The following is a 24,617-nucleotide window of genomic DNA, read 5'->3' as shown; positions in this document are numbered from 1 at the left end:
GTGTGCGCAGCTCTGAACTAAAACACAATGTCCTTCTCAGTCTGTTTTCACAGTGAGGGTGCGAGAGAATTATAGAAACTAATGGAGCGTTTAATCGCAATCTGTCTCCGAGCGCTTGTCATGTAGAGTGTGCGGTTTCGGTTTGTGCGCGAGTGCAGATGCGTTGATTTGTGTGTAGAGGGTCTGAGTTTGTGTGCGTGTTGATTTCCGAGTTTTTATGCAGGCTACATGGGTGGGCTGTGTTAGATCAGTATATTTTTTAATTATTCAGGCCAAGGTTTGATCAGATCAGAACATCCAGTCACAACACATTTTGTCAGTATTGAGCATGCTGAAAACTGACAGCACTCATTGTGAGAAATGTTTTTTTGAAAGAAGTCTCCAATGCTCACCAGAGCTACATTTATTTGATCAAAAATAGAGTAAACTTTTGCGAAATTATTACAATTTAAAATAACTGGGTTTCACTTCATTCTGTTGACTAAAAAGTAATGTTGCATCTACTTACTCTTTTTAGAGTGATAGTAGAGTAATAGTTGGCTGATAGGGTTAGAATAAGTTGACTTGTAGTTGCAAAGTTACTTCAACAGAATGTTCAAGTAGAATCAAAATAAAGTGTTACCATGTTTTGTTTTTTAATATATTTTAAAATGTAATGTATTCCTGTTATGTCAAAGCTGAATTGTACAGCCATTACTCCAGTATTGTCTAATATGCCTATTTGCTGCTCAAAAAAAACATTTCTTATTATTGTTGGAAACAGTTAAAATCTTACTGACCCCACACTTTTGAATGGCATTTTTTAATATTTTTTAATATAATATAATGTATGTATGTATATATACATACATACATACATTAATATATTTTGTATTTTGAGGCAATGTTTATATTATTCTCTCTTAAACATAAAGGTTGCAAAAGGGGATTTCACAGTGATGCCATATAAGAACTATTTTTGGTTACCTAAAGAACATTTCAGTGAACATTTTTTTTTTCTTAGTGTGAAGAACATGTTTTGAATTTTTAAACACTTTGCCATAAAAATCTGCTCAAAGTACAATAACAGACCACTCTTGGTTTCATGAAATCAAACATCTTACTTTGAGGGGAAACATGACTAATTTTCTATCCCTTTTGTTGATCTGTGTTTTTGTTTTCCTGTTTTCTTTTCAGCACATGGAATAAAATAGTGCAGCACAGATCTGTGTGCAGCTTGAAAGCAGAACAACTTAAGTACTGTACTTAAGTACTAAAATGCTGTATCTGTACTTAGAGTATTGTATTTTTTCTCATACTTCCACTTTTACATCAGTAGATATTTTCGATGAATGTAATACTTTTACATTGATATTTTTTTTAATGTTCTGATAGTTACTCGTTACAATTATAAAAATTTTACGAATCATTCATTGCAAGTTGGCTGTCATGCTGCCTAAATCACACGCCAGTTTTATGGGGTAATAGTATTGATTGACACACACATTGACAAGTTATGCAGGGGTTGTCCTGCAATGACATTTTTTTGGTGGCCGCCAAAGCAAATTTGTATCCCACCAGAGCGCTTTATTTGATTGCTAGTTCAAAATTTTGACTGCTTTCTTTAATAATTACATGACACAATACTTGTACTTTTACTTTTAGTACTTAAGTACACTGTAAAAACATATTGTTGGTTTAACTTAAAAAAAGTAAGTAACCTGGTTGCCTTAAAATTTTAAGTTGATTGAACTGGAAAAAGTGAGTTAATTCAATGAAGGTGATAAATTTAATCATCAGAAACTCAAAATAATAAATTATCTCAGCTGAATTATTTAAGTTGATTTGACAAAAGAACAAAAAAAATGTTACTACTGTAATGTTACTACTACTAAAATGTTACTAAAAAAACTACTTTCAATACCTAAGTACAAACAATGTTGAATACTTTAGTAAATCTACTTAAGTGTGGTGCTTAAAAAGTACGTCAACTTCTTCTCAAGTCACTTAGAGCACTTGTATTTTTTTCACTCAATCTGGATTTCTAGTTCTTTATACATCTCTGCTTGAAAGTGGTCAAAACCGTTTTTCATATTAAACTATGTTATTCCCTTAACTAACATACCTCTCTCATCTCAGTGCGTGCACTTAATCGTTCTGGTGTGCAAGACACATTGATCGCACTTAACTTAGCCCAGTTCATTCATTAGAATCCAAGCAGAAAAGCGACCAAACACTTCCACGTTTTCCCTATTTAAATAGAATTACATGAGTAGTGTAACACAAAATAAAACGTTGAGCTTTTCTAAGCGTTTAAATGGATAACTATAACGTATGGCGGAATACCACAGCAACTTCGACTCGGCACATGGACTCAGCGCAGTAATATCATCACTCCGGAGAAGGGAGTGGAATACCCCTTTAAGTCTTAAATGCATACAGTGAAGCTTTATTAGATTTATCAACATCAGAAATTTATAAATGAAACATGAAACACATATTCATTTAACTGTGTTTTACATTTTTCTGGCATTGAGACATGACCACCCTTGAGAACCACTGTGTTAAACTGCTCAGTGCCAAAGACAGATTTAAATATGAAGTACTCTGATGTTGAATCCACTCAGTAAACAGACCTGATTGAAGGGGGCTCGTGGTGAACGTGGAGTTGTCTAAACCACAAATCAACTTAGTAACCACAGACTTATGCTTTCTTAATAGCCTCCTGTGGGAGCACAAAACAATTTTTGTGGGGTCCATGGCAGACCATTTGCAACTAAATAACAGACCACCCTAATTAGGACGTGTGTGTAATATGAGCTTGCTTTGGGAGCAATTGCACGACATGCCACCCACACCGCTGGCCTGGTTTGTGATAACAGCAATAGACCTTAGGACCATGTAATTTGCTAATACTCATCATTTGAGCCGATGTAAAAAGAAACGGGTCCAGTTGAAACTGCAGACTAAGTTCTCATCTCATCATACCGCAATGCTAGAGAGCCTGTGGCCAAGTAATATCATGGCAGACTTAATAGAGGTCACTCAGGAAAGAAATAGTCTATTCAGAAAAAAAATAAATTAATAAATAAAAAATCAGCTTCATGGGCTGACTATTTGAGCTGAGATAAAATACTCAGCTGGAATGAATTTAGACAGCTATTTTACAGCTATGACCACCATAATAATGTAAGAATTAATATACATAAGAATTAATTATAGATTATACAGTATTCACTTTAATTATGCACCTGTATAGTAGTTATTAGTCTGGGAGGTATGAACAAAAATAGTTACTGATTAGCTAATAGTTGACTACCACATTTAACAGATTAGTAATTAATTAATCAATCCGTTACACTTTACAATAAGGCTCATTAGTTAAAATTAATGATTAACTAACAATGAGCAATGCATTTGTTATATAATTTATAAACATTTGTTAATGTTAGTTAATAAAAAATCCAGCTGCTCATTGTTTGTTCATGTTACAGTAGCTCACAGTGCATCAATTAATGTTAACAAATACAACCTTTTAATGTAATAACATATTAGTAAATGGTGAAATTAGTATAAACTAAGATTAAATAAACTCCAAAGAAGTATTGTTAATTCTTAGTTCATGTTAACAAAGGTAGTTAACTTATGTTTACCAATTAATCTGAGTTTCTGGTTAATAGTTGTAAGAATGTTAATATTGCATTACTCATTTGTTCCTGTGTAATTATTCAATATTGATGGAACAGTATTAGTTTACCAAATGTTTATTAATCATAATGGACCCTTTTCAGCACAATGACCTTCAGAATAAAATGTGGGTTTTTGAAAATAAACAACTGTGGCTTTGAAACAAGATTGTTAAGAGACCACAGAAAGGGTTTGTTTGTATTAGCAAGAACTGATGGTCCACTCAGTTGTAAGAGCATTTGCTGTTGTTAGAGACGGTGTCTTTTCAGAAGCGTAAACTATTGATGTACCCGAAACAAAGAAAGAGACAGAAACTTAATGAAAACTGTCGACAGGAACAGTTACCGCACAACCAAACTGGTCTTGCCAGAAGTATCTTTTATGTTTGAGAAATGTTCTTTTCCCGATATTACAGCATCTTCCCAAGATACACAATACTTTGATTTTAATAAGATTGTCTCGTAGCAGAAAATTATTTGAGGAGTTATAAAGAAACGGCGACCTTTTACAAAAATAACCCATGCATCATAATGAGCAGTAAAGAAAAGGTTATTACTTCACTGTGTTGTTCAGCATTGCTTTAATTCACTAAATTGGTTGATATGATGTTTACAAGATGCAGTATACTGTATACTGTCAGCGTCACTGCATGAACTTTAACCTTGGTTTCCTTGATCTTTATTATTTCTATATTTTAACATTCTGCTAATGATAGTTACGGGGTATGAAAACATCTTTATGAAAACAAACAGGAATCTTTCATTCTGCAAGTTCTGTCAAGCTATGTGAGCTGTGTGAACGTACCTGGCTCATTAGTAGGCATGCCTCTGAAAGGAATAAGGCTAATGACTCTCAAAGGTGGCTGATACGAGGTACATTTACGGGGTCCATTTCCTTTACTTTTCTAGAAATTACATTTTCTTCTTTTTTTTTTCCTTTGACAGAAGACAAAGCGCTTTATGTCTTTTGAACACGTTGTCGACTTCTTTTCAGAAGCAAATTCAACAACTAGTCCAATTTAATAACCTATTCTATTTTCAGTTTCAATAACACCAGCATCTTATGCATTTTTACAGTTGTAATAATATCTTTGCTATCTCTAGTAATGACATGCTGCTGTAGCTGTACAATAATGTACATGAATTACCCATTGCAGATCTATTCAGGTGGAGCTGGGTAAGGTGGAGGGTTTCTGAAAGCGTGCTGCACTGCTAAGGCAAATGCTAACCAAGGTTAAGCAGCAAGCTCAATGGCTACTGATACAACAGGAACCAATCAGCTGTGCCCTATAGTGAACAATATGATTGTAATCAGCTTGTGTGAGAAGTGTTTACTTAGTTACAGTTAATTTTCGGACATGTTTCAGAATAAACTTCACTGACAGAGTGAAGGCAAAATTTGCATCATGTTTACTTTTCTTTATTTGACAAAAAAGCAGAACACTTGGTTTTTATTGTGAGTATCCATGAAAAAATAGACACTTAACAGGATCAAATGATGAACAACACTTAAATGTAAGATCCAAATCAACAGAGTAATTTGAGTCTCTTTTGCACTGATAAGGAAGCCCCTTGCGCCCGCGCGATTGCCAACCCAAGAGGGTTAAGGACCTATTAGTCTGTGCCATCAGATTTTCATGACAGAACTTTGTGCGGAAAAAAACAGGGTGGAATTGGATGAGATATTTTCTAATTTTATTCATTTTAAATTCAAATGTCACTTCAAATGTCTGTATTTTTATGTTATTTATACAGTATGATAAATATGTTGACAGTTTGCAAAAATGTGCTCAAATTCCTTTCAAATTATTGCTCTGTCATGACGGTGGTGACATCAAAAATAATATTGTGGCATACACTACCTTTTTTTTACAAATGCTTTTGAAAGAATGTCTTTTGTAAAATAATGTCATTACTGTAAAATAATGTCTTTGTTGATTAAAAATATGAAACACTCACAAACCAACGCATTCTCACCCCAAGGCGTCACCTTTGACCATGCTTCAATATTTGACGTTTTAGGCGCCCTTTAGCGACACTTACATGACGCGATCCTACGGCGTCATCTAACTGACGCTAAAGGAAAGCGTCTGTTAGAGGACGCGGTTAGGTTTAGGTGTGGGGTGGGGGTAGGGTACACGCGATCCTAGGGCGTCATCTAACTGACGCTAAAGGGCGCCTAAAGCGTCAGATATTGAAGCATGTCCAAATGAATGGGCTGGAGTGAGAATGGGCTACACAAACACACACATCAAAACCTTTGACATTTTTCAAACCTTTGTCATACATTTTATATCTAAATATGATCTAAGCTAACGAGTTAGAAAAAAATTCACCCCCTTCACAGTTGTCAGGCACTCGGAACCTATCGAAAAATGCAATAAAAGTCCATGGGACCAACCTGTAAAAGCATGAATTTATGCTGTGAAAACTGACATTTTAAGATGGGGTCTATGGACATTTGTTCCCTTTTGGGACCTCCCTCTAGCGGATTTTAGACGTATTGCAGTTTTTCGCACTTCCGGGTAGGCTTCATTTTTCAGATTAGAATGTTGCCGCTTGGGCCAGACGTGTTTGTGTTGCATTCAATTCAATTCAATTCACATTTATTTGTTTCAAATGCAATGCACAGCGATTTTAAGGTAAAGGTATTTATTTATTTTTTTTACATTCTTATCAGTTCTCAGTTCTTTCTTTCCCTGGGAATTCAAACCCACTATCTTGGCATTGCAAACGCCAATGCTGAGTTCTGGCCTTTAGTTGCCACAAAGTAAATCTCTCATCCTCTTTATAGATGTGTTTATCCTCTTTACCCACTTTAAATATATTCACAAGCATGCATATTTGTTCCAATTGATAGTGGAGAGCTTGTCTGATCTGTTGAACAGCTGGTGCTGCCGAGACCTCCCTTGCCCACTTAACTGGATGCAATTAAACCAATGCTGTGTATGGATAAAGCAATCTGTTTGCATTACAATGGGCCATGGCAGATGATCTGAGTGGATATAAGGAGAAACTGAAGCCTGTACCTGTAGCTGGTGTGGACGAATACCAGCCACTGGGTCACCAGGGATTCTGGGCAGACTCCTTCTGTCACTTTGTGTCACTCAGGGGGCCAAATGACCACTTCACTTATGACTCTGAAAGGTCACAGTTACACATACTGTAGGTTATCAGGTGAGTAGAAGGAAAGGTGGGTAAATAATGATTTTAAGAAGGGAACAAGTTACAAGAAGAGTCAATATAGAACAGTGAAATAGGGATATATTGAGCCATGGTGCTCTGGTTGATGACACAAGTTGATATAAGACACAAGTGACTGACTCATGTTACAAAAAGCCTTGGTCTGTTATGTAATTACTATTATTCAAAGAGCAATATTAAAGCAATACAAACAGAATTAGCAATATATTAAAGCAATATAAACAGAAAATGCCCACTGCTCTCAACTTTATAATTTTAATGCTTTAATACGCCTCTGCAGGAACATAGTGAAAAATGTCAAGCACTTTTTGTTCTTGTTTTTATTAAGGACAGTTTAATTGACTTGTTAAAGCAATGGTTATAATTACAAATTTTAATTGTGTGAACTAGACCTTAAAATGCTTAAAAATAACATTTGAAATGTTGAAATGAACAACATTGGTAGATAATATGGAAATCTCATTTGTACTAAATGCTGTAATTGTGGTATTGAGGTAACATTGAGCTACGAGCTAGACGAGATAAAGCTAAGTGAATTACAGGCAGATGGAGATTTCACACTGAACACAAAACGATCAATTGCCTTTAGATAATTCATGTCTGCATGGAAAGTAGTGCTGACCAAGAATACATTTTTCCTCATATGTATCTCATACCTTTGTTTGCTGCACAACATACAACAGTAAATAGTTATTAAAAAATAAATAAAGGTCACACTTTAGCCTGAAGTAGTTAAATTAATGACCATGACTTCTGACTCAATAAACTCCTAATTACTGCTTATTAAAAGGTTAATAGTAAGGTAGTTGTTACGTTTATGTATTGGGAAGGATTAGGAATGTAGAATAATGTCATGCGACAATAATGTCAAGACAATAATATGTGATTTTACCAATAAACAGCCAATGTCCTAGTATTATGCATGCTAATAAGCAACTAGTTACATAAGTTTGGTACAACATATAAACCATTATCAAGTGCGTGCAATAAAATAGATTTTAATTCAACAATAGGCAGATGTGTTTTATAATAAACAGAACGCTACACCTCTTCGAAGAAAACAAATCTTGCTTTGTCATGCTGTGATATATCGGGACCAATGTGAATAGCTCCATAGGGATCTATTGTTTTAATTCAAGAGCGCCAGCGTGACGTAGCCTACATTCATGTCACTTAATCATGCCCAGTGTGAAAGTGCCTTTAAAACTGTTAGAACTGCAGGAACATTGCTATTGGACCAGCAAAAAGAATATGGAATATCGAGGGATATGTCTTGGCAAAATCATGCTCACTTGAAGTAAATTTTAGGTTTCGATCTGATTTATTGGTAACCACAACTCAGTGATTTAGATCCCTCATTTTATATTTACCATGAATGATTTCATCAAAGTTCTAGACTCACATATGCACGCTATAGAATGCCAGAAAGTTGCATGTGCCAAGGAGCTGTCATAACTGGTGTAACTACTAGCTCGATTAAAGTGGCCTCAGGGGAGCGTTCCCTGTTTCTGTAGTGCTAATCTAATCACACAGATTAAATTAGGATGTTAAAGAGGCCAGTTGATAGGCAAAGACAGGCAATCCACATGTTTAAGACACAACACAGTAAATCATTCATGGTTAAACAGGATGTTGTCTCCTACACAGACACCTGCTGTATCTGAAACCAAAGCCAAGTAAGTTCTTGCTTCAGGAGATGAAATGTTGCAAAGTGCATTCAAGATTACCTGGATATAGCAAAAACCTCCAGCTGTTCCCAATATGAAACTTCACCACAGGTAATGAGAGATGAGGAGACACTTCCTCTATGAGATACATCTGAAAACAGGCATCTGAAAAAAAATGGTTATTTCGCTTTAGTTTGCAGTTAGATGCTTTAAAGAGAAAAAGCCTCAAGGAGTTTGTCTTTAGAGCCGCCTTGACAATGAATAAAACACCTGATAAGAAAACTGTATCTTAGGTTTTTTTTTAATAAGGATGTGAATATTGTCAAAAAGATTCAGTGTGCAGATTTCAGCTGTGAACTCTCTCTGATACATGAGCCATTGTCTGTTTTACAGCGAAAGTGGTATAGCAGACCTTTGTTTCTTTACAGTAATGCTTTTACCCTCTGTGGCTTTTCAAAAAGGACCATCAGATTCTTTACAATATTGTTGCAAGGTTAAAGGATGAAGGAGGCAGGAACCAGAGGACAATCAAATAAAACTTTATTTAACTGAAATAAACAAACAAAATACCTGCCAGCAGCCCCTCACGAAACTGCTGGCTACCGAAAATGAAATATAACAAAATAGAAAAAAAAGCAGGCCTGTTCCTCTCTTCATGTTCCACGTCGTCGCTCCCCCTTTATGCTTCCGCTCCTCCGTGAGAGATGCGAGACCGGTGTGCCTACCCTATCTCGTGATCACGACAAATTCGTAAGAATTCGACGAATGATTAAAAAAGTGGTTAATTTTTACTAATTCGTACAACCTCACTCATGCAAATTCGTTTGATTTCTCTAAACCCACGTGATGGGTTTAGGGGCGGGGTCAGGGGTAGGTCATTCATACGAATTCATACGAATTGGCCAATTCGTAAAATATGTACGATTTAGCAAATTCGTACTAATTCGTACGAGTGAGGTCGTATGAATTGTTACGAATTAGCCACCTCGTAAAATTCGTACGAATTCCTGTGAGATCAGGGTGGGTGTGCTCACAGGTGCGGCTCACACCACCAACCTCGCGCCGTTCTCTCACGCCCCTCGGAGATATAAAATATGTATCACTGTTCCGTTTTTTTCCATGCTGAGCAAATTAGATGAACAAGAGGATTTTACTTATTTTTCTTTTGCTTCAAGAGCTGCCGAAGACCTATAAAGCTATATTAGCTGGTCCTTGGGAGCCAAAAGAGAATTGTTCAGTACTAAGGTGACACTAATGTTTGACTGACGGGTGGCTGCATTTGAATGCTTGCGTTTATACCTGTGTGTTTCTTTTTTATTGGGGAATATATATATATATATATATATATATATATATATATATATATATATATATATATATATAGTTTTATTTTAGCTTTGATGTACCATTGTTTTATGTATTTAGCTTTAATAATGAAAAGGGTATGTGCATTCGCATGTTAGTGTGAAGTTTCACTGGTATGCTATTAATACTGAAATGTTGGTATCCTTACATCTCTAGTTTCTGCTATGCAGGCTTGTTAACCGAAAGAGAGGAGAGGGGGGTTTGACACACATCAGTGTCATTAATGTTGACAGGGAATGTAGAGGTTTTTTCTCTTTTTGCTGACTCAACCTATTCGTATGCATCTCTAGGCAGCCGAGATTGCTTTACGAATGTATGTGAAGCACAACGTCCCGTGAGTACTGACTTTTTTTTTGACCTAATTAAAATGTTAACTATAACACAACATTAAGATAATTGCAATGTCTTGACAATTAGCATTTGTAATCTTGTCTCTTCCATTAGCATTTTTAAGAATTGTAAAAATAATTTTCTTTCTTTCTTTCTTTCTTTCTTTCTTTCTTTCTTTCTTTCTTTCTTTCTTTCTTTCTTTCTTTCTTTCTTTCTTTCTTTCTTTCTTTCTTTCTTTCTTTCTTTCTTTCTTTCTTTCTTTCTTTCTTTCTTTCTTTCTTTCTTTCTTCCTTTCATGCTGGAAAAGGCTACACTGTGATTGCGTTCTGGGTTGAATCATTTACATGGGACAATCTTGGAGCCAGCAAGCTGAATTTGATGTATGTAATGGGCAAGCCCATGGGTAGCATAATGGCGGGCAGGAGAGGCAGAAGGATTGGAGACAGAGAGGAATGAGTGAGTAACACCAAAGAGACAATACCCCTCTGTCTTTCTCACACATCATCCCTCACTGCTTATCTGCCAAGCGGGGCGGCATGCCTTTTGGACAAACTTTTGTCGGTTAAAAAAATCTATCTGACAAGCTGTTTTGGCATCTCATTCCCCTGGGATACATTACAATTAATAAGTAAGGATATGAAGGAGATGTCCGATGACTGCTGTCAAGCCTTGTCGTGTGCTCACAGAAACGGCAATAAGAGGTTCCCAAACAAAACAAAACAACAACCCTCATCAGACCTCTGTGACATTTTGACCCATATGTGTGCCATTTAACCAAGTGGATATTATAGTCTGTCTATATACCAGTCAGTATACCAGTATACTACCAGTATACCGGTAGTATTGACAGTATACCAGTCAAAAGTGTTGTTTTTTTAAAGGGTAAATATCACGCTTTTAAATCTTTCATTTTTACATGTAAATCATACATTTGTGGTCTATGCAAAGCATAACTGCAATGCTTGGGTCTGAATTCCTCATTACTATTCCTCATTACAGCTACACAGGTTCCTTTTCTATCCATTTTCTGATGTGCAGTGGTGTGTAACTGTATTGTGCTATAAGTGAAAGTCGATTATTTCTCTATTGTTAAAACAAGCACACTGACAAGATAAACGACTACGGTCCAATCTAACCACTAAAAATCTGTATTGATAATATGATACGTTTAGAAAAGCATCAGAAAACACAGCAGCTAAATGACCATTGATGAAATTTGGGAACAATAAAACAATAATACTAAAACAGAAAGTCAAAATGCTCTGTTCGTCTTCTCCAAAGATAGATTGAATTTACCCCAGATTCAGACGAAGTCGATTGGCAAACCCTTCTTTATACTGGCGGGGGTTGTTGAAGTTGGAATCCTTGAAGTGCTTCAGGTCACTACATCCAACACTTGCCCTCTCGTAACTTCTGCATCATTGAGCTTGGACAAGAAATAAAAATGTCGGATTGCTCGAAGTGTTGGGCCGGTGGTCAATGTCCTTACTTGGCAGTTCCGCTGCAAATTTGTCAAAAAATGTCATAGAGAACAGAAAAATCTGAACAGGTTGAAAAATATGACCAAAACAGAATATAAAGATATAAACGAAGCACCTGAAGAGAATAATTTCATCTTTTCTTTACTTATAAACACTCCAAATATACAACAAAATGCAATTAAGGGCTAAAAAAGTGGATTTTACATATGTCCCCTTTAATGTTTTTGAAAGAAGTCCTGCCTACCAAGGCTGAATTTATTTGATCACAAATACAATAAAGTAGTAATATTGTGAAATATTAAAAAAAATTAAATAATTATTTTGTCCCCTTTACCTCAGTTTTCAGTATCATATAATCTTTCAGCAATTCCGTTACAGATCTAATGAAAACAGATCTAATGATAACGTTAGATCTGTTATCATTTCTCTGTGAAACACACGCACACAAACAAAAGATATTTCGAGGAATGTCTCTTTTTTTTTCAATGGGATTCAATACAGTTTGGACCCCAAATTAATTTTATTTTTTTATTTTTTTTTTTTTTACATTTTAATTTGTGTTCTGCAAAGCAAGTTAAACTCAACTCAATTCAACTTCTTTTCTAGAGCACTTTCAAAAACCACAATGGGTACCCAATGTGCTGTAAACACAATGACAAAAATAATCAAACACAGACAACCAAAAATACATACAATTTAAAACTAAAAGCTAAGGGGAAAAATTCAGTTTTGAACTCCCTCTGAAATGATTCTAGAGTAGGAGATATTTTTAAGGACAACAGGAGCGACATGAGGGTGATATGATTGGCTGCCATCTGGTCTAGACTTTATGGAGTTAGTCAAAAATCTGGTTATACAAAAGTAAATGAATATAGACTTAAAAATCAATTTGTGGTTGAGTTTATGGAGATGTGGTGTGACCTTCAGCATAGTCTGATAGAATCAGGGCTGAGCTATCTGAAATATGTCTTTCCTGTGATCAAAGGTCTTCTATACTCCATACACATCTTAGTCAAGGAGAGGAGGGTATAATATAATTTGTTTGTTCTGAATGGAAAGGGAAAAGCACCATCACAATTTTTCTCTTTGCGCTATTGCTGTGATCACATACTCTGGGGAGAGACTGAGAGGTCGACAAAGATGAAGGAGAATTTAGAATTTCCTTTCAAATGTCACATGAGGGAATGTGATCATCTGCATATTCTACTTGTTCAGCACGACTTCATCCATCCAAGAAAAGCAAAATGGTCAAGATGTGCCATATAAGGGAGCATTTGCTTATAGAACACCAATATTAATATAATAGCTTAAGGAGCCATCATAACAAATCCGGGTTGGAGGGAATCAAATATGCCCATGTTTTTGAATAATTTACATGGCATACTGTAACTTGAAGCAGGTGAGCTTGATATGTATTTGTTATTGGAAATGTATTTTCATATAAAATAATTATTTATTTATTTAGCATTTGATATTGCCACAATTTAAATCAATTCCCACACACTATATACTGGCACCAGTGGTGTGTGGTGGTGTTTTAAAATGAGGCAATATATAAATATGAATGTGTACACAGTTGTAATTACATTACTTAACCCCCATTGCGAAACAGGTTTATTGGCATAAATCACAGACTTTCAGCTGTTAGCAATGAACAAATCAAACTAAAGGAATTGAAATAGCTAAAGTGGTTTCACAAAATTCAACTGAAAAAGCAACTTTTAATAACTTCTGGAGTCTCAAAATTACTCAAGCGTTTCTGAGGAATCTTTGCCCATTTCTCATGAGCTTTGGCCTCCAGTTGCTGCAACCACCATCTTCCCACCAGAGATTTTATCAAGTCATGTGACTGTGATGGCCACTGTAGAATATTCCAGGGGTGCGTTTCCCATACAACGATGTAACTAGATGCTGCACTACTCTAGTACGATGCATGTCATCTAGTACATCTAGTACTAGTACTCACACGAACAAATCATCTTATCATAACCAATTCAATAAAAGCTCGACGGAGATATTGCCTCCTCTCGCATGACTTTCTCCCCTTCATTCTCAATTGCCCCCCATCAAACTCACCGCACACTTTGGCGACACTGGGTTTATATGTCGAGGCCTTGGAGCCAGAGGGGCGTAATTGGCTTTTAACAAACTTTACAGGAGAGAAAAAAAAAAAAAAAAAAATTGACCACACTTCAGGTCACCTGTATTATTAACCTTAAACCAGAAACATTGCAACCACAGGCATACTTACATGAATGAGTATTTAAGTAAAAAAAATATGGCATATTGGCATATTAACACAATGAACGTGTTCTAAAACATTTTCAAATAAATAAAAAAAAAAGTCAAATATGTCAGATACGCCTTTTTGTTGCTTTTAGGTATTTTTGGCACCATCGGATAGAGCTCATCGAGACCTTTATTTTGATATAAAGAACTAATGTTCGCCCAAAATGTCACTTACAGCCCCTCTGGCTCCAAGCCCTCGTTTTGTAATATTGATTATTTTCTTATCCAGTTTTTTTTTTTTTAAACACTGCCTCCTTTGCCTCCTCAGAGGAAATGCCCCTGACTGGCACTGACATGAAATAGATATTGTGAATTTATGTTTTATAGGGGGGACTGGCAGACAGGCTGAGGGTTCAGAATGCAGAGGAAGTGTATGAAGCGGGATTTGGTCGTTGTATTTCCCCTGTGGTAATAAAAATAAATAAAGTGGGAGGGAAAGAAAGCTCAAACTTTGAAAAGGTCAGTAATCAAAAGTGTACAGATCACTGGCTGGCGAGAACCCAAGCAGGATGCAGTTTAATTAATGGGGCTTATGAGTGCTGGCTTTATGCTGTCAAAGCCATGAGCTGGGTTATCTCCTGCATATTATCAGAATGAAATGGACATCGAGCACATGGTTGTGACAGGCGGCCTGCACCAAAGTAAACCAGACGTGGATGGATGCAATGGAAAAGAACCATAACAACATTATGACATACCCTATTTAAACAATGGGCCATTCTCAAAATACAGTGACAAACATGTTCATGCATTTTAAAATAAGGAAGCAAAAAAGCAGATTTGACAAAAAAAAATCCTTCTTTTTATTCTTATGGTATACCCCTTTTATTGACATTTGCATTGAACTCTTTTTTTTTATGTGTTAATGCAAGGTTCAGTAAGGCAAAAGCAAAATTTAAATTTAACAAGAAAGTTTGTTCCTCAAACTAAATTTATTGGTGTCATCGGTGTTAAATCTAAAGTTGTAAGTACTTTATGATGATTCTTTATGGTTAGTAATAATATCAAGATCATATGTCAAGATTATAATAATTGATAATTAAAATTATTATAATGGTAGAAAACAGAACTTTAATTGAAATGGTCATTTAATGCTTTATTGTCACTTGAGCACATATATTGTCCCATAACAGTATTCTCAAATGTATTACTGATTTAACTGATGTAACAGTCTTTTTTTTTTCCTCCTGGTGTTTTTTGTTCTTTTGCAGATAAGCTGGTAGAGTGAATCTGCAGGTTTGCTGTATTGGCAGTCGTTTATCACTCCTTTTAAGAAAATGCAGATAGTGACATTTCCCTCTCTCCCTTGACTTCCAGGTAATTGTCAGAGAGACAAGCTCTGCGGGAGGTGAAAGCTCAGGCCTTTAGTGATGCTTCTGGAACTGTCAAACAAGATTAACAGATAGTTTTAGGTAATTCATCCATCCAAATGCAATGACTGACTAAAAGGTAGTGGTGCGAATATTATTGCTCACATGTGAAGTGGTATAAGCAGAAAACGTTCCGTCGGATGACGACAAATGGGGTTTCGCTTAGAAAGACTATCGACTTCGAGTATACAAAACGAGCCAATGGCAAAGAAAATGCCATGGGTCTGTGAATTTTGCATAGCGTATCTCTGCATTACCTCGTGGGTATAAAGGGAGATGCCGGCAACATGAAGATATGTTTCTTCGCTGAGGAGCCGAGACTGAACTCAGGCGATCCCCGCAGTACAGCGGAAAGCAGTGGTGGAAAGAGTACTGAAAAAACATACTCAAGTAAAAGTACCATTACATTCCAAAAAATGTAGTGTGAGTAGAGTAAAAAGTACTTGTCCAAAAAACTACTTGAGTAAGAGTAAAAAAGTAGCTTATTTAAAAGTACTCAAGAGTAGTGAGTAGTGAGTACTGAGGTGCGGATTCTTACCCTTATAATAAACACTGTGCACTACAATTTATAAATTAAAAAAAATGCACATACTGGAATTCACATTATATTTTGTTCTTTGTAAGAAAGATTGAAGAATATCTATCATCCATCTTTTTAAAATGCATAAAATCAGTACACTCATCACCATTTAAATCATATTATTTGGGGGGGGAAAGCATTTAAAATTAGGCGAAAAGCCACTGGGCCTGAGCATGTTATTGTTGCACATAAAATATCAATATTCATAACTGTGCAAATAATTCAAAAACCTTTAGAAACTCATATGATAGTTCAGCATCACACACACCAAGAGATGGGATAAATAAAATAAAAAAATACCCAATTTCTCTCCAAAACGGTACCAATGTTAGTGTTTTGATAAATGAGAATCACTAATATTATCATATTACCTCAACTAATGCACTGAAAAAGGCTAAGATAGTGAGCTAACACTAATTACACACTTTTATTATATGCTATTAAATATGTTACAATTTAAATGTAAATGAAAATGTAAATTCTAGAAGGGTGGCATCATCCTTTACATTTTACACGGCTACATTTACTCACATTGTAATGCTGATAATATAATTTGTAAGGAAAATTGTGCATTAAATAGGGAAGTTATATCCAGGAAACTTTTACAAAAGAAACAAACACACTTTGTCTCTGAAGTCTCTGAAGCATCCACAAAAAAAAAAAAAACAGTTCAGCATGAAAAATGTTTTTGCGCAAGTGCACTTGCACTTGCCAAATGAAGACGGATCATATAATGGATCAATCAAAAAACGCTGTTTATTAACGAGCTGTGCTAATTTCTTATTAAGTAATGCAGTTCAAGTTAACGACATGGTGCACTGATTCTGAATCTGGCGGCATGGCGAGCGCGAGACGCGGCAGTGCACAGATCGTGACGCGCGTCATTCGATTGTGAAGTAAATGGGAGCGGGAATTCACCGCATTATGAACTCGTCTCGCAATTCCCCCAACCTCAGACCAAATGTTAGGCCATGTAGACAGGCCAGCCTATATAAATATCATATTAAGCAGAAATGTACCTTAGCATATAAGAGGAAGACGCTGATATCTGGATTGAATTGATGCGTGATGAATGCACTTCCACAGCAGTCAGTCACGAGTAACAGCAGGAATAGGCGGTAAGTTTTCTATGCTTAATTTGAATTGATGACAGTCACGAGAACGATTACTTGATCCAATCACGTTGATGGATAAAAATAAAATTAAAACAAGCATGTAACGAGTAACGGCCACAAACAGAAGGAAAATAGCGGAGAAAAAGTACCGATACATCACTTAAAACGTACTCAAGTAAAAGTAAAATTACACAATTTTAAACGTACTCAAAAAAGTACAATTACTGAAAAAAACTACTTAATTACAGTAACGTGAGTATTTGTAATTCGTTACTTTACACCCCTGGCGGAAAGTGACAGGAAGACGGAACGGATAGGAGATACGAGAATAATGCACGTATCCAGTCCGTAGAGTGGAATGGCGAGCAAGAGAAGAGACCTAGCGGGTCCAGTATAGCTGGTTAAAGCGAGTACATGAGAGGATACAGGCTCCACTCAAAGATTGGAGAATCTGGAGAAATGTGTTGGGTGGTATGTCAAGCAATGGCATCCAGTATCCAGTGAGACAGCCTCTGCTTTGAGAGAGCCTTTCCCTTCAGCTTCCCACCATAACAGACAAAGAGCTGGTCTGAGGTCCTGAAACACTGCGTTCTGTCTAGATAGGTGTGGAGAGCACGTAAAACTGGCCAATTTTGATGTCATCCGTGCTCCTGTGGAATTTTCTTCCCAGCGTGTTAGCTTGGGCATGTAATATGCGACACTGCCTCTATAAACACTCACCATCAGATAACTGATCTGTAATGTAATGACCCAGGTATTTAATTTTATTACAAACACTCATCACTTGTCCTAACAGATAAAAGTCTGGTAAACAAAGATCTTTGTCCACTTTTGTCCTACAAATCAATACAGCACTCTTTTTGGCATTATAGAACACATCAAATTTCACCTCATATTCAGGGCAGATATTCAGTAGCTGCTGAAAACCAGCACTGCTGGGAGAGAAAATGGCCAAATCATTATCATACATAAAATGATTAACCAACCAATCATACAACCCGTTTTGCATATTGATAATTGGTCGGATAACTCATCCATGTTGAAGGTTGAAGAGAGCTGGTGAAAGTAACCTCCCCTGACGTACCCCATTACTCACCCTAAATGAGGCAGATACTGTATTACCCCATTTAACCTGCATACTTAACATAACCTGCATGGTTGGCATACCAGTAAGCCAGTGTTCTTATAATGCTGTCCGGCTCAGTTTTTCAAATTATAATGATTGACTCTGTCAAAGGCCTTTGAAGCATCAATAAACCCAATTATCATGTATGATTTCTGCCTCGTGTACCCCTCTACAAAGCATAGATACACAAATCAGTACCAAACTTAGCTTTAAAGCCAAATTGGTTATCAGTGATACCAATAAATGGACTCAGACGATCAAGTATAATCCTTTCCAGTACTTTAGATATCACACTGGCTAGGGTTATTGGTAGGGATGTCCCGATTCGATCAAGTGATCGATAAAGTGATAGCATTGCTATGGCAATGTTATAGCCTTTTCTCACATCACTCTAATCTATATAATTAAAGTTATCAATTTGATGGAGGATCCAGAAAGGTTCAAACGACAATCACCAGTGACAACAGATTTAGCTGCTGTAAAACGCAGAAGACTTCGGTCAGAAGTGGTTACAGAAAAAAAGAGACTGCAACCGGACCCATGCGAAAACAAGGATACCGGATGGACATTCAATGTAGTGACACAATACTGATGTTGTTAACATTAAGAATTTGAGAACAAGATATAATTTGCATGGTTTTGCATGATATGATAACTTATAAGCGATTGTTGGATTTAATCAGTGAGATTTACTGCAATGTCAGAACCAGAACAAAAGTAGATGTTTCTTACTAGTTCAAATGACATTTTCCGGTGAAAATTCTTATGTTGGTCATACTTCCAAAAAGAATAATCTTTGATTCTGAATGCCAGTATCCACACCGGAGCGGTGACTTACAGCTGCACACTCTCCGCAAACATTGTGTTCATCCACGCAGTGTTGTGTTGAGGGTCTTGAAGTACAACTCACGTTAAGTTGATAATTCTTCGAATGACTGCAATTTCAGATTTCGGACAGAGATGGCGACAAAGAGGAAAAACTCCAAACTGCAGCATTTTCAAAATGGTAAGCTCCTCATTTTTAAACTTCACTTGTAATACACCAGTCAACTCCAGTCCTGATGACATTTATCACTGAGTCCAGCTTCTTGTGCCAAAGGATAGCCACCCCTGATATCCGATCTCTCACTTTACCCATAGTAAGGTCCGCTGTCCCAGCTCCGTGGAAACTGTCATTAAAAAAGTTAACTTTTTAGATCTTGCTTAGGTAAAAAAGTTTCTTGCAAACAAACAAAGTCACATTTTTGTAGCAGGTTATCAACAAACGTACGTCAAGCCCTGTCTTCAGCAGTATTGCCAACACGCAGCCCCCGACAGTTATAAGGTGCAACAAGCATGTTTAAAGGTGAAGATGGCCGTGCCACCGCAACTCCATTGGACCCCACCGATGGAAGAGATGGTCGTGCTAGACCCTTTAACTCTCACTGTGCGTGGTTCATAATAACACCGCACAACAGAGCCTGCAGGCCATAGCTCTGGGTTATACACCATTGCAACATCCTCACACTCAACAGTCACTTTAAACCAATTGCCATTCATTTTTACTTGTTACAGACTCAAAAAAAAGAAAGAAAAGAAAATAAGAAGAAGATAATGTTCTGGCCGTTCAAAACAAATGATGCCTTGGTAAAACCTAATATTTATTACATTTCTTCAAATTACATTTTCTGTTTGTTTGCATGTTTATCTTTACGGTTCACTGTGGGGAGTTTTGTTAATGGTGGTTTTATCAGATTAGTTTCCTATTAATATGTTAAACACCTTTAATATTGACTTTGGCCTCAAGGTGGAAAGACAAACATTGTTGTCCTTCAGACGTGATTCACCAATACTCCATCTTAAATTCCAGCATTTTTATTCCGGTTTTCATCCCAGTCTTCTTCTTTACAGACAAAATGAATAAACAGCTTGGAATATGTAGTCCCAATATTAATGAATGTAGTCTGACATTATCAAACAAACAAGCAAACAAATGAATGAATGATCGTTCCTTATAGGCTACATGCAAGGTATAAACCAGAGTGGTCCGATTCAAGAACAAATGACTCTCATGAGGCAGTTTCAGTGAATCAGAACAACAATAAACTCCTGAAATTAATCACTCATATGAGTAGGTTCTCAAATGTGTTTTTGAATATTACCTACAGCTGTTTGTGAAAGTTTTGAAGATCAAAGTGCACGACGTTTAAAGTTATTATCTCCTAAGAAAGAAAGGATTCTGAACTGAACTCAAACGAGTCGTCTGTAATTCCAGTCTCACTTCCTGTTACATGCCAATATAACAATGTAGCAAATTTACACATGGTCTTTATTGGCTGACCATCAGCAATGTCTACTTTGACCAATATCAAACACTGCATTGTAGCTGAGACCTGGAAGAGTTTGTGTTGTCAGCATGTCAAGAAGACACTGTTTTCAGTTCTGCCACTTTGCATGCACTTCCAAAGGAGGAGGACTCATGCTGGAATTGATAAGGGAGAAAAAAAAATTACACTGTCTTTAGTGTTGTATCGCACTGTGTATAAGTGCTGAGGAAGCCTATGGAGCTAAAATTCAGATATGGTAATGGGTGTTTTGACACCCGCTGTAAGAAGTAGACCAATCACAACAGAATTGGCCATATGACCAATCAAAGCAGAGTAGACAGGCGGGGTGGGGCTTTGGCCAGGATTTTGTCCAATTAAAGAAGTAGCCTGTCTTAAATGTAATTCTTTTTCCTTCATAGTTTTCATTTTATATGTATATACCATGGCAATTTTGCCATGTCAAAATTATTACACCTATTACATTATTAATTACATTACATTGTAATAATTACATTGTAATTATTTATTACATTACAAAATGTTTTAAATATAAAAGCCAAAAATGTTAAATTCACCATTTGTGATGTGGCAGTGAGCTGTAATGTTCTTTGTATATGTTTCTTAGAGGTGGAATTCATATCAAAATCTCCCATACTGCTTCTGAATTGGATGTCTACTTTATAACTTGTTGAAATAATGGTTCAGATTACTCAAAACCAAGGGGGTAATCCATCGACCAGAAATTGAAGCCTCACAGGAGCTGCCATCTTGTAGCAGAACTTCACTTGCATTAGCATTTCCATTGACTCCCATTCATTTTGGCGTCACTTTGACAGGGAATAACTTAACATCTGAGGCGTTTGAAGACCCCATTTGTCCATTATTTATTTCTAAAGAAACACGACAATGTATAAAATGCTCCATTACCTTGTAGCCTATGTTATTTGTTATTGTTATATGTTATTGTCCCGTAGAAGCAGTTTTTTTTTTTTTGTAAAGTAGGCTAACGGCTACGTCATAACCAAGCAACTCTCTGTCGCACAGTAGATAGATTACCGTATGGACAGGAGGAAAAGCTCGTGGGCAATCGGGGAAACTCCAAACTGAATTTTAGAATGGGGAAGAAAGATGATTTAAGCAATTTTGAGCGTGGCATGGTTGTTGGTGCCAGATGAGCCGGTCTGAGTATTTCACAATCTGCTCAGTTACTGGGATTTTCACACACAACCATAAAGTTGATATATTTTATATAAAATACATATTTTCAAAACCTACTGGGCTACTCTAAAACTGCAAAAAAAAAATCAAAGCCAAAAATCTGAACAAGTTGTGCTTTTCTAGATCATTGCTAATGTCTTTCCTCCTTGTCATTGTGTTAACACACACCTTAATGCTTGAGACCAGCAAACTTCCCAAACTGCTGCTTTTATACAGGAGATCACACTTGCTGATGATCAATTAATCAAAGACATTTGATTAGTAGCACCTGACTTTTACTTGTTTATTTCCCATGGAAGCAGAAAGGGTGTACTTAGTTTGTCAACCATGGCTTTTCCATTTTGGCCTATAGTTTTTGTTAAATACATTTTGACATAGTGGAATATGTCATGTATTATTGTTCAATCGTAAGACATGCCAAGGACCAGATGATGTTTGATTATGTCCTGACACATAAAACAGAATTATATGTGAATGTAAATTGTAAAATCAACTTCTCCCCAAGAAGCTGTGGTTTAGCACATTTGCATCATTAGTTATGTGCCAAATTTCAACGCATTCTCATCCTAGGGCGTTATATAGTGACACTTTTGACAATGCGAATTGCGAGAGCGATCCAAAATCAGAAGGAGTCGTACGCTCTCCAAATACTCCCACAGCTCCAATCAGTCCACGCCACTCCAATGCATCTCCAACAAGCCTTCCATCAACAATGCCGGTTGTTGCGTTACTATTTATTTATGCTCATGGCTTTGCAAACCTACATCAGTATCCAAACACGGCAAATCCAGCACGTTCGTGCAGCTCGCCATAACTTGCATTGACGGAGATTACAATCGAGCTGTTATTAGCATGATTAGCTGCTATTTTAAAAACGGTGGTCACAAGTTTCTGTTCGCTTTGTTGGTCACGGTAACCCCACCCCTAGCCACTGACGAAAGAGGTTCTTACTTCTAGACCAGTAATGATTTGGTGCTACTTAAGAACCACTTTTACTGGTTCGAAGCTATTGCTTTGGTGGTCGAAAAACAAAGAACCGATTTGAAACTAGTCTCTGGCTTAGCATAAGCATATTCAGCGTAACATTGATGCTAAAGGTGCCATGTGCGTTGGATGTATACGCATTGTCAAAAGCGTCAGTATTTGACGCCTTGGGATTAGAACGGGCTGCATATTTTCATACTTAGGGTAATATGTTTATTCAAATTCCAAAGCGATAGTGTTTGTCTTAGTAAGCACCTCTTAATAGTGTAGATGGATGTTTAGCTTTACATAGGCATACATTTTATGTTCAATAGCTTAAATTCTTTCAACCTGAGTCAAACTGTTGTGTGGAAACAGTCTCTCTCTCTCTGTCTGTGTCATATCTGCACAGTTCTGGAGTAATCTTGTGACCTTTTCTAAGGAAACTTATCGAAAAGGACAGCTAGCATGCCCCAAATTTCACAAAAAGGTGAACAGTGACAGGTGACACAGACTAGCAGAGCTTTCGACTGTGTGAGCGTGTAAGTGCTGAGAAACTCCCCAAAAACCTAAAGCGGTGAAGTACACCTGCTGTCAGGCCAAATGCCAAACAGGCTGCCTACTTCAACAACGCCGCACTCATGCTAACTCACACTTCAGTGTGCTGGGAAAAAAAGCAAGATTGGTCAATAGACCAAAATGTCACTTCATAAAAAAAAAGGAAATATCCATTACCGAATATTTATCAGGTTATCACATTAGATCTGATGTATGACCTGTCGAGAGTTTGTAAGTGGATGCTATTAGCGTGAGGACGTCCTCGAACATAAAACAGAAACAACAGGATGCATAAACATAAAAATTCAAACATGCTGAAATCCTTTGACTATCAGACATCAGTTCCCCGCCGTCACACACATGACAGATAATTCCAAGGACGTTTTAATAGTTGCTTGACGGCATGTTAACAGAGGGTAGTGTGTCTGAAGAAACCTTTGCTATGGTAATGCATCTCTCTTTTAAGAAAACCTTCTGAATAATAAACATCACTGCATTTGAAAGTCAACTACAAGGTGCTAGACTATACTACAAGGGAACAAACAAATATGACAATTAATGAATGGAGTGACAAAACAACTTGTGAATGTGTCTGAACATTTAGGAAGTAGCTTACTAAGTAGTAAGCTAAAGCTGCAATATTCAGTAGAGTAGCTGCACTGTTTTCAAAAGTATTTCCAACATTGCTGTACATCCATCTGTGAAAATGCTTTATGTTCCTAGTTTAAACGTTCACGAAGTTAATGAATTTCAAGCACTATTCCCCAAAGAAAGTGTATAGTATATGAATATGATTTCATAAAAGTGCTCCATGGTGGCCAACCAGATCTACTTTTGAAAGTGCATTTTTTTATGCAACCCATTAATGTGAATGTCTTTGCCAGCATGCTGATTTCTCACTGATCTGTTTAAAAAAATATATATATATCATTAGTATTCTGCACCATATATAAGCTAGTGAATTGTGCAAACACATTTGCATCGGTTATCTGGGTCACTCTAGAATATGAGTTTTTTCAAGGTGATTTCTAAAGTCATTCTTGTACAGTTTTAAGAAATCATAGTAACAAACTAATGAAATACACATTCATTTAACAATATTAGATGTAAAATAAAACCCTAATGTACACGACGATGCAAAAAAGACACTAAGAAGAAATAGTTATTTCAACGAAAATAGGTCAAATGTGAAGTGTCATGCAGGGAATTCTGGGAATGTCAATTTAATTTTAATTGTAAGTTATATAGTGATTCTTTTATTTTATATAGTGATAGCCTTTTAGTGATAGCTTTTATATAGTGATAGCCTTTTATTTTGAAATTAAATTGAATGTAAAGTTAGATCTAATACAATTATTTACCGTTGTGAGGAAAATTACT

The 24,617-nt window shown here is 36.5% G+C and overlaps 1 protein-coding gene across 1 annotated transcript in view; it reads left to right on the top strand.

The window, feature by feature from the left end:
• The first annotated feature begins 6,648 nt into the window (after window positions 1-6,648).
• LOC148973548 (uncharacterized) overlaps window positions 6,649-24,617 on the top strand; it is a 44,545-nt gene continuing 26,576 nt past the window's right edge. Inside the window, 1 exon segment of the mRNA XM_089119957.1 lies at window positions 6,649-6,812. Within this exon segment, the coding sequence (XP_088976083.1) occupies window positions 6,649-6,812 (164 nt within the window).

Source organism: Pimephales promelas, chromosome 15 (genome assembly GCF_988280905.1).
Source record: "Pimephales promelas chromosome 15, fPimPro1.hap1.1, whole genome shotgun sequence".
In the NCBI taxonomy this organism is placed as follows: domain Eukaryota; kingdom Metazoa; phylum Chordata; class Actinopteri; order Cypriniformes; family Leuciscidae; genus Pimephales; species Pimephales promelas.
Note: the sequence above shows the minus strand (reverse complement) of the source record. Positions and strands in the feature narration are given on the sequence as shown.